Source organism: Jaculus jaculus, chromosome 19 (assembly GCF_020740685.1).
Source record: "Jaculus jaculus isolate mJacJac1 chromosome 19, mJacJac1.mat.Y.cur, whole genome shotgun sequence".
Taxonomy (NCBI): domain Eukaryota; kingdom Metazoa; phylum Chordata; class Mammalia; order Rodentia; family Dipodidae; genus Jaculus; species Jaculus jaculus.
The window spans coordinates 43881667-43892146 of NC_059120.1; the positions used below are offsets into that span (position 1 = coordinate 43881667).

Here is a 10480-nt window from a genome sequence, read left to right on the forward strand (position 1 = left end):
GGCCACGGCCGTGCTCGCTCGGTGGGCTCCGGTGGGCGCCAGCACAGGTCGAGTGGGCAGCTCGGTGGTGGGGTGGGCTGGGGGGGAGGGTGCAAAAGGGGGAAGCCGAGCGGAGCCCCCGCAGGTCTCCCCTCTTCCCCCCCGCCCCCGACCACACACACCGGGAGGAGAGATTCCCGGGTGCCGGGCGCGGGCTCCTGCGTAAGACGGGCGCCGTGACACGCCGGCCAGTGAGCGAGGCGCCGCCGGGGGGAGGCCGCGACGGAGCTCCGGGACTGGCCATGGGCTGAGACACATCCTCGCCGAGCAGGTGCAGTGACCAGACGTTTCCCAGGGGAACCCACCCCGGGGAGGGGGGGCACCCTGGATCCCTATCAGGACCCGCCCTTAGCCAGCCGCATACCCCATTGACCTTCCCCTCGGCTCCTCCGGAAAGGCCCTGCGAGTCCCTCCCGTGCGTGCTGTCCCTGGGACCCTCAACAGCACGGGACAGCTTGTGCATACCCTCATCCTACACCCGTGGCCCACTGGGCCTTCGTGCCACCCCCCTTCTGCCTCGGTATCTTGAGAACCCCTGCCTGCGTGCACGGTCCCAGGGAACGACTGTGGGATCCCTTCCTTTTTCTACACCCCCCCCCCCAGCGCCAGGGGATGGAGGCAGGGGTGGGAGGGGAAAGTGGGAGTGGTGGTCCTTCCTCCAGAGTCCCTGGTGACTACAAACCCACCCCGTTTCTCACAAGCCTGTAGTGAAAGTGACCCTTCCATACCCCACCAGAACATGCCGGGGTGACTCCCTCCCAGTTCTTCCTGTGGCCTGCCTTGTCCGGGTCTTCCCTATTGACACTATGCAACCCCAGCGTGACCTGCGAGGCCTCTGGCTCCTGCTGCCGTCCTTGTTCCTGCTCCTCTTTGAGGTAGCCAGAGCTGGCCGACCTCTGCTTAGCTGTCCCGCCACCTGCCTCTGCGCCAGCAACATACTCAGCTGCTCCAAGCAGCAGCTGCTCAACGTACCCCACTCCTTGCCCGGCTACACGGCGTTACTGGACCTCAGCCACAACAACCTGACCCGTCTGCGGGCCGAGTGGACCCCCACCCGCCTCAACCACCTCCACTCCCTGCTGCTGAGCCACAATCAACTGAACTTCATCTCCTCTGAGGCCTTTACCCCGGTACCCAACCTGCGCTACCTGGACCTCTCCTCCAACCACCTGCGCACGCTGGATGAGTTCCTGTTCAGCGACCTGCAAGCGCTGGAGGTGCTGCTTTTGTACAATAACCACATCGTGGTGGTGGACCGCTATGCCTTCGACGAAATGGCCCAGCTGCAGAAGCTCTACCTGAGCCAAAACCAGATCTCCCGCTTCCCCCTGGAACTGGTCAAGGAAGGCAACAAACTCCCCAGGCTTATGCTCCTGGATCTGTCCTCCAACAAGCTGAAAAAGCTGCCGCTGAGCGACCTGCAGAAGCTGCCGGCTTGGGTCAAGAACGGGCTGTACCTCCACAACAACCCCCTGGAGTGCGACTGCAAGCTCTACCAGCTCTTTTCCCACTGGCAGTACCGGCAGCTGAGTTCCGTCGTGGACTTCCAGGAGGATCTGTACTGCATGCATTCCAAGAAGCTGCACACTGTCTTCAACCTGGACTTCCTCAACTGCAGCGAGTACAAGGAGAGTGCCTGGGAGGCCCACTTGGGCGAAACCCTGACCATCACATGCGACACCAAGCAGCAGGGGATGACCAAAGTGTGGGTGACCCCAAGCAACGAACAGGTGCTGAACCAGGGGGCCAATGGCACAGTGACGGTGTCCCAAGATGGCAGTCTGCATTTTGAGCAGGTGCAGGTGGAGGATGGGGGTGTGTATACCTGCTATGCTATGGGGGAGACTTTCAACGAGACACTGTCTGTGGAGTTGAAGGTGTACAACTTCACCTTGCATGGACACCATGACACCCTCAACACCGCCTATACCACCCTGGTGGGTTGTATCCTCAGTGTGGTCCTGGTCCTCATATACCTGTACCTCACCCCTTGTCGCTGCTGGTGCCGGGGTGTCGAGAAGCCTTCCAGCCATCAAGGAGACAGCCTCAGCTCTTCCATGCTTAGTACCACACCCAACCATGATCCCATGGCTGGTGGGGACAAAGATGGTGATTTTGACCGGCGGGTGGCTTTCCTCGAACCTGCAGGACCTGGGCAGGGTCAAAATGGAAAGCTCAAGCCAGGCAACACCCTACCAGTGCCTGAGGCTACAGGCAAGGGCCAAAGGAGAATGTCTGATCCAGAGTCAGTCAGCTCCGTCTTCTCTGATACGCCCATTGTGGTGTGAGCAGGATAGGCTGGTGGGGAGGTTCTGCCCCAGGAGAGGTAGTGTACCCCTGAAGGATATGGGGGGATGGAAGAGAGGGCTGGCTGCCCAAGGGAGTGGGTTCCTCCTGACCACCCTGGAATTGGTCATGGGCACAACAGCAGGCAAGATCCCAAGAAGGGCATGGCTGCAGTGAGTTTCACATATGGATATATTAATCTTTAGGCAGACACCACACCCCTGCCCAAAGCCTTGGCAATTCTCAGTGTGTAGAGGGGGAGGAGGAGGAAGAGGAGGAGGAGGGAGTGGAGCACCTCTGAGTTGGATGGAAATGAGGAAGGGGTGAGGGGAAGAGCAGATTCCCTAAAAAAATTTTTTTGAGGTCATTCCTAAGTCCTTAAAAGAAAGCCATTTGAAAAACAAATTTTCTCGTCTCTGCCCTCCCACACCTGTGAAGTTGTGTGTGTTGGGGAAGCCTGCATAGGAGAGGAGCCATGTTGGGAAGCTGCATTGTCTTCTCTGGTCAGGAAGTCACATGTCACAGCTGGGCAGCTGGAAGCCTTTGGAAGATGAGTCAGGAAAAGGCTGAGACCTGGAATAAGAACACTTCCTGAAGCTGCCGTGAGACTTCCCACTAAAGCCTTCTCTCCCCACAAGCCCCGAGTGGGTGTTTTATCTTTGCAGGATCCTGGTCTCTTGCCGGCTAGTTACGGCGGCAATGGAAGGTGTGGTGTCTGGGCTTTATTCTGGGACAAGTGGCACAGATGGTTGTAGCATGAACTAAGAGGTCCTTGTCACAGCACAAAACTTGTCGATGGAAGGCAATTCCCTGGCTGGGGACACCTTTGGTTAATATTTCACTCCCAGTCAGTGTGTTTGTGTCAGACCAGGGTGGGAACGACCGTAGGCAGAGGTTAGGTGACGCTTGCCACAGGTGTGACACCAGGGCCACTCTCCCCACACCAGTCTCTTCGATGTAGGAGCCAGCTGGTTTTCTGTATGTGTGCGCGCCATCTCTAGTCAGTCTCCTTCGCCACTCAGGTGGGCTTCGGAGTTTTCCCTAACATGCTGCTGTGCACAGGGAAGAATCCAGTTCAAGTCTCATCCCACTAGGTTAGGCTAGGCCTGGAGATAGATGGGGCCCAGTATATTTCCCCTCTGTGCTGGCATGGCTGCCTCGCTGCTGCTGCAAAGTCCAGCCGTGGGACTTGGTCATCTGAGGGGCCAGGGTGAGGTGGCCTCTGTCTCAGAATGGCAACATGGAGTGTGGCTTCCAGGCCCCAGACAGTCTTGTAGCTAAGCCAATGGTGGCACTAAACTTTCTTTCATAAGGAAAGCTCTGCCATTCGATTCGTCTGTGCATTCATGGTTGTCAGAGCAGAGGAGTGTAAGTACAAGCCCAGCCTTGGGTTTCATCTGAGGCTGCAGAATGCCATAGGCCCTGGAGATGGCTACTCCCCTGAGCTTCTCTCTATGACCGTACTGCAGGCCTGGGAGGTGGTTGCTCTGAGCTTCGGGAGTGGGGTGATCAGGGCCCTAGTGAAAATGTTTCCTGATGTTGGTCTTCCCCCCACCCTACTTTGATGTCTCTTTTTTTCCCCCATGTTTTCTGTCTTTTGGAAGTCCTCAAAATCCTCTCACTTCCAGACCTGCTTTTTAGGTTCCAAGAGTCATTTTCCCGTGCATAAGGTTGCTTTGCTGGGAGGGCCCGGTTAAAGCTGTCTGTTAAGACTGGGGAAAGGGACTGGAAGTTAACATCTTCCCTCTGTCTGCTCCTGGGACCTCAAGGCTGCTGTCCGTCCTTCATTAGTCACGTCATTTTGTCCAGAGAGAGGTGCAGCAGTTCCCCTCAAGTAGTTGCATGCTCATAGGTCTGCATGCTCATAGGTCTGCATGCTCACCGGCACCTTGAACTCCACCAGGACAGTGAATCTGTAGCCCCCACTAATGCCGCCCCTTCTAGAATGGCCTCTACCTATGTGCTCCACTTCTCACACACGATTCCCTTGCACTGTAGGAGAGACAGTAACTGTGCCAGGCTCCTCAAACACACAATCTCTTGAACTTTAATTTCTGAATTCCCTGGGTCTTCATCCGTATCTCCATGGCTCTGAGTCACTTCTCTGCAGAGGCAGGAGTTAGTAGTTCTCCCATGGGTTGAAGACCTTGGAGAAGGGGTGGTGAGGCACTAGCTGGCTCTTTAGGCTCCTCAGAAACCCCTGCCCCTTAAAATTATATATATGAGACATGCATGAAGCTAGGACAAGAGCTATGAAAGACCCCAAAGGATACCAGCAGGGGCCTAAGCAGCTGTGAGTTGCTCTTCCTGTGTTAACTGTCCTGGTGAGACCGGGGCCACAGAGGAAAGGTTATCTAGTTGTATTCCAAAGACTTCTTACCAGAGCTATAGGAACCAGAATTCCCTCCTTAGACTAATCAGCAAACAGAAAACCCTCTCTCCCTGTTGCATTTTCCCTCTAGGGCTGTGAACTCTTTTGAAGGGATGTCAAATGAAGCTAGCCTCTTGGAACGTTCTGGGGAGCTCTGAGGACTTAGGAGGGCTGTTTTCTTCATAAGTCTAATGCTGCAGCTCCCAATTCTTCCCACTATATTCACTGAGCTAGGTTGTGGTTTGAGACACCTGGAGATGTAAAGGATCAGCTTCTGTCCCATGGTTTCACTTGGGATGACCCAAAGGTAGCTTTTTACGTGGACGGGTGGAGTTCCGTACTCAGCATACATAATTTCATTAGTACCTTGGGTAGAAAATTGCCAGGTGTGGTTATAAGGGCCGGGCTGCCTCCGTCCCTCACCCCACCATTGTAGCAGATGGGGTCTCCCAGGAAGTAGGTGTCTCGAGACAGAATGTGACAGGGCTCTACAGTCTATGTAAGTATTTGTGATCTTTTTCTTTGCTTGTATCTTGGGGCCTCCAGGAAGAGGCCAAGAGAAGATAGCTCCCCTCCCCCCCACACACACTGAGGAAAGCAAAACCAACTGATTCCCTTAGCGTGTGTGTTTGTACCTTTGTACTTCCTTCTCCTGTGTCTAGGACCCCATTTCTCCCACTCTGTGTACCCAGGCTGGCAAACATCAGAGCCCATGGCTCTGGAAACTAGACAATGACCATTAAACCTGGCTTAAGTCTCTGCTCTAGCACAGTCTGTGGCTGGTTTATTTATATTTTTTTCAACCTGTGGGTGGGATCAACGTACCACAGAAGGTTGTGACTGATCTAGGAAGTGAATCTTTTTATTTATTTATTTTTTGAGGTAGGGTCTTGCACTAGCTCAGGCTGACCTGGAATTCACTATGTAGTCTCAGGCTGGCCACGAACTCACATCGATCCTCTTCCCCCTCCCCAGTGCTGGGATTAAAGGTGTGCATCACTACTCCCAGTGAGAATCTTTCAGTGTTTTTATAGTGTCCTGGTTAAATCCTGTGTCTAATCATTAAGAAAGAAAATGCCAAACTTTTTCTGTGACAAGCCAGACAGTAAATATTTTGGGCTTTGTAGGCTACACAAATCTATTAAACCTCAACTGTGCTGCTATGGCAGACAGATGTCTATATAAACAAATGCTTGTGGTTTTGTCCCCATGTATTAGCGAATTAGTCCATTTGCTGTAACAAAATACCCAAGGCAGAGTATTTTATAAAGAAATGAAGGTTTATTTCGCTTATAGTGTTGAAGGATGAAAGTCCGAGGTCAAGGGAGCTCATCTGGTTGCCATCTGTGAGGATCTCTTGGGGCTGCCCCCACAGTAGTGGCTAAAGGTTCTCCCACCACACTGGAACCAAGCTTCCAGTACACGAATCTTTGGGGTATACAATCAAACCAAAGCCAAGCCATAGCATCCAAGAGAACTTTGTTTACAAATTTTAAAGCATTTTCATATGTCTTTGAAGTTTTTTCAAACCACTGAAAAATGTAAAAATTATTAGTTCACAGAGCACCCAAGGCCAGGCAGTGGGCTGGTCTGACAGGCAGATCACAGTTTTCCAGCATCTGAGGCTGATTCTCAAAAGAAGTATCACCGTGTCTTTGGCAGGCAAGAGTTCAGACATCCCATCACCTGGGCTAAGGCTGGCAGATGGTGACAGTGTTCTAGGACCCAGGAAGGTGGGATGCCTATCTGCAGGGTTCTCTTAGAGGCTAGCTTGATCTATGGTACTATGAAGAAAGGCTTGGAAGGAAGGAAGGGAGGGGGGAGGGAAAGAAAGAAGGAAGGACTAAAGGAAGGTTGGAGAGATGGTTTAGCAGTTAAGACACTTGCCTGCAAAGCCAAAGGACTCCAGTTTGATTCCCCAGGACCCCTGTAAGCCAAACGTACAAGGGGGCACATGCGTCGAGTTCATTTGCAGTAGCTGAGGCCCTTGTATGTCCAGTCTCTCTCTCTGCCTCTTTCTCTCTCAAATAATTAAGATATACTTGAAGCCAGGAATGGTGATACACGCCTTTAATCCCAGCAGTCGGGAGGCAGAGGTAGGAGAATTGCCATGAGTGCGAGGCTACCCTGAGACTACATAGTGAATTCCAGGTCAGCCTGGGCTAGAGTGAGACCCTACGTGAAAAAAAAAAATAAGTAAGTGAATAAAAATAAAATATATTCAAAAGAGAGAGAAAAAAGAAAGGCTTAGGTTCCTTGGTTTTGATGGTGAGAAATGGGGTTACTTTCATAATATTTTGGTTGTTACTAAAAGTATGTTCATCTAACAGGTAGAATAATAGGACACTTGTGTGTGTTGTAGGCATCCTGTAGAGTGGGGAGAAATGCCATTCTCAAGCCAAGCTTGGTGGCTCATGCCAATAATCCCAACACTAAGAAGCTCACTGTGAGCTCAAGGCCAGCCTGGGCTAGAATGTGACCCTGTCCCAAACAAAACAAAACAAAATGTAATCCTCACTTTTTTTTTTTTTTTTGTACAGACATAGAAATTGGAATGGAGTCTAAACTCCAACTAGGCAAAATTCTTTGGCTATTCTCTCAGTGCTTCTGGAAAGGGATTGTGCTAGAAGATTCCAAAGAGGCAGGGAACATATTATGAGGGGGAAAAAAAATGAATCAGAATTTGTATCATGAACCTACTCTCTTACATTTATGAAATCTCAACCAAAGTACAGCCCTCCTCTGGAATGTTCTTTCTCACTGGGGGGGGGGGGGAGGACAATTGAACCACCTCCAGTGAGCCAGTCAGTGAAATGATAGATGGTGACATCAGAGCTCTCTCGGTTCACCTCTGCACAGCGTCTCATCTTTGTAAAGCAGTGTCTTCTGTGCCTGGCAGCCTGGCTCAGAGGATGAAGCTGTAAAGGGAACAGGCTAGGACTCCTCACGGCCCTCCCTCTGTGTTGTCTGAATCTGAGCATTAGCATCCTCTCACCATCTTCCCAAAGAAGTCCAAGATTCACTCTCCTACTCTTCCTACCTACCCCAACCTCAAGCCACAAGTTCTCTAGATCTCCTGCAAGACATAGTTCGGGCTGCTCAGTCTTGCGACACTTTCCCTCAGTTTGCTTAGGCAATGCCTCAGACAGAACAGGAGAGACTGATGTGACAGTCGTCTGTTAGAACAGAAAATGAGAATTTGGTGCATGGGCTAGCCTCACTTTCCTTCCACCTGGTCTCTCATCTCCTCCCAGTTCCACATTGTACCACTTATCTTGTCTCCCAGGCAACCAGTGTTGAAGCTTCACTTTCCCCACCCACATGGCAGAATAAGCTCAGGTCCTGCAGTAAGGACAGTTGGCTTTTCTGGTCAGGCCACAGTGAGTCTATGCTGGCTACTTCCTCTCCCAGGGCTTGGCGGGAGTGGGGGGGGGGGGGGCTGGGAGGGTTACCACTGTCAGATCAAGTGCCTTTGTCGGGCTTAGACAGGACAGGCAGAAGGTATCAACTGGCGGCCAGGAGTGGATCAAGTGCCTTTGGTCCAAGCACTGGGGAGGCCCAGAGGTACAGGGATCGCTGTGAGTTCAAGGCCAACCTGAGACTGCATAGTGAATTTCACTAATTGGACTAGAGCATGACACTACCTTAAAAAAACAACAAAAAAAGGATATCAACTGACAAAGATACTTACATCTGTCCTGGGGCCCTTCAACCTTTGCCAGCCTGGTTACCATCCCTGGAGCACAGAGGGCACAGAACCAGGGCCCAGGAGAACCATGATTCAGTGAGTAAGGATGCAATCCCATGACGAGACTTCTGGCTGCTTTTGAGCACAGACATGTAAGGCGAGAGTCGTCCCCAGAGCTGGGCGTGGGTGTGTACGCGCACGGATGTGCACACGGGTTGGGGAGGACTGGAACTAGGTAGTACGTTAGGCTGCTTTTCCCTTATTTCCCCTGCCCCTCACTTGGTTTTGGTTTTCTTTTTGTGTAGGACACACCAGGAGACAAGTGGAAACCCTCTTTAAAGGTAGAGGTGCTAGGGGTTGGTACCCATGAACACTCAGTGACACAAAGCTGATCCCTCAGATATCGGAGCCTAGCCTGAAACAGTTCCTTCATCTGCTTAAAAGAGAGGTTAAAAAACACCTGGGTGGGCTGGAGAGATGGCTTAGCGGTTAAGCGCTTGCCTGTGAAGCCTAAGGACCCCGGTTCGAGGCTCGGTTCCCCAGGTCCCACGTTAGCCAGATGCACAAGGGGGCGCACGCGTCTGGAGTTCGTTTGCAGAGGCTGGAAGCCCTGGCGTGCCCATTCTCTCTCTCTCCCTCTACCTGTCTTTCTCTCTGTGTCTGTCGCTCTCAAATATATAAATAAAAATAAAAATAAAAAAAAACACCTGGGTGGGGCATGGCGGCACACACCTTCAATCCCAGCACTGGGGAGGCAGAGTTAGGAAGATTGATATGAATTTGAGGCCAGCCTGGGACTAGAGTGAATTCCAGGTCAGCCTGGGCTACAGTGAGGCACTACATCAAACAACACTCCCCCACCACACACACACACACGTTTGGGAAATTTTGACATTAGTAGATGGATTGAAAATTGACTTTTTTTGTTGTTGCTGTTTTTCGATTTTTTTGTTTTGTTTTGTTTTTTCAAGGTAGGGTTTCACTCTAGCTCAGGCTGACCTGAAATTAACTATGCAGTCTTAGGGTGGCCTTGAACTCTCGGCGATCCTCCTACTTCTGCCTCCTGAGTGCTGGGATTAAAGGCATGTGCCACTATGCCCAGCTTGAAAACTGACTTATGACCACATTGCCAACTAGCCGAACCTGAAAGGTTGTGTCACTAATTTGTGTCTGTCAAGCCCTGCTCAGTGCAGAGACCATCTACTTCCTGCCACCCTCTAAGGTAGTTCTGGGCACTGGCCTCTCATCTTTCAGCCACACTGGTGACAAGATCTTAGGCTGTTTATGCCCACAATGCCTTATTCATGCTTCATTCCTGAATGCCAGGATGGACACAACAATTAAGATATAAAAACAAATGTCCAGGTCTCTGTGCTGCCGTCGCTCCTGCCTTTGTGTGTCCACTCCAGAGCAACTGCTGCCTGCTCCTAGAAAAATGGAGTGGAAAGTATCTTCCTTTAACTTAATTTAAATGGAGCTGCTTTCAGGCATGTGTGTATGTGGTGTGTGTGTGTGCATGTGTGAGTGTGTGTGAATTTCAATAAAGCATTTTGAGAAGGCGGAGGAGACTATGATCCCACCATAAGAACCGGAAACAGGAAAGGGGACCTTAAAGCTGTGGACCCCTGGAAGCCAGGAACTAAGTTCCTCCCGGTAGCATACCCCGTGCCTGGAATGTGGGTCTGAATTTCCAGAGGTGAAACTACAGGGTCAGAGAGAAAGCTCAGTGCTCACTCCTATTGATTCTCACTTCCTGGCCTGTGTGCCTCTTCCCTAAGGACAGAGTTAGGGAGGACAGAGTTGGCTAAGTTGCAACCAGAAACTCCTAAGACCAGCCCTAGCACTGCAGGCTAGACTGAGGGGAAGCTGTACTGACTCTGAGATTTACATTCAGCCCTGTGACTTGAAAATACCATGTAAGCGACCCTTAGGATGAACCTCAGGAGTCAGGAACTTGGGAGCATCTCTGGTAGGAGGGTAAGAGTGGACCTCACATGTAGAGGTTGAAATGCGTGCTTGCTTATGATGGCTGAGACTTGAGTTCCCCAAGTACCACTGTCCATACTTTACTGCATTCTAGGAAGAGCCCAGCTCAG

The 10480-nt window shown here is 51.4% G+C and overlaps 1 protein-coding gene across 1 annotated transcript; it reads left to right on the forward strand.

Annotated features, from left to right (window-relative positions):
* Window positions 1–178: 178 nt before the first annotated feature.
* On the forward strand, window positions 179–5462 carry Amigo1 (adhesion molecule with Ig like domain 1). Its single transcript, XM_045138816.1, has 2 exons — window positions 179–310; window positions 776–5462. Exon 2 carries the CDS (start codon window positions 846–848, stop codon window positions 2325–2327), a length of 1482 nt encoding a protein of 493 aa, XP_044994751.1. The 5' UTR covers window positions 179–310; window positions 776–845; the 3' UTR covers window positions 2328–5462.
* The last annotated feature ends 5018 nt before the right edge of the window (window positions 5463–10480 follow it).

What these genes read in the sequence shown, in the direction of transcription:
- Amigo1 (XM_045138816.1), top strand. Translation starts at nt 846, where the DNA reads ATGCAACCCCAGCGTGACCTGCGAGGCCTCTGGCTCCTGCTGCCGTCC.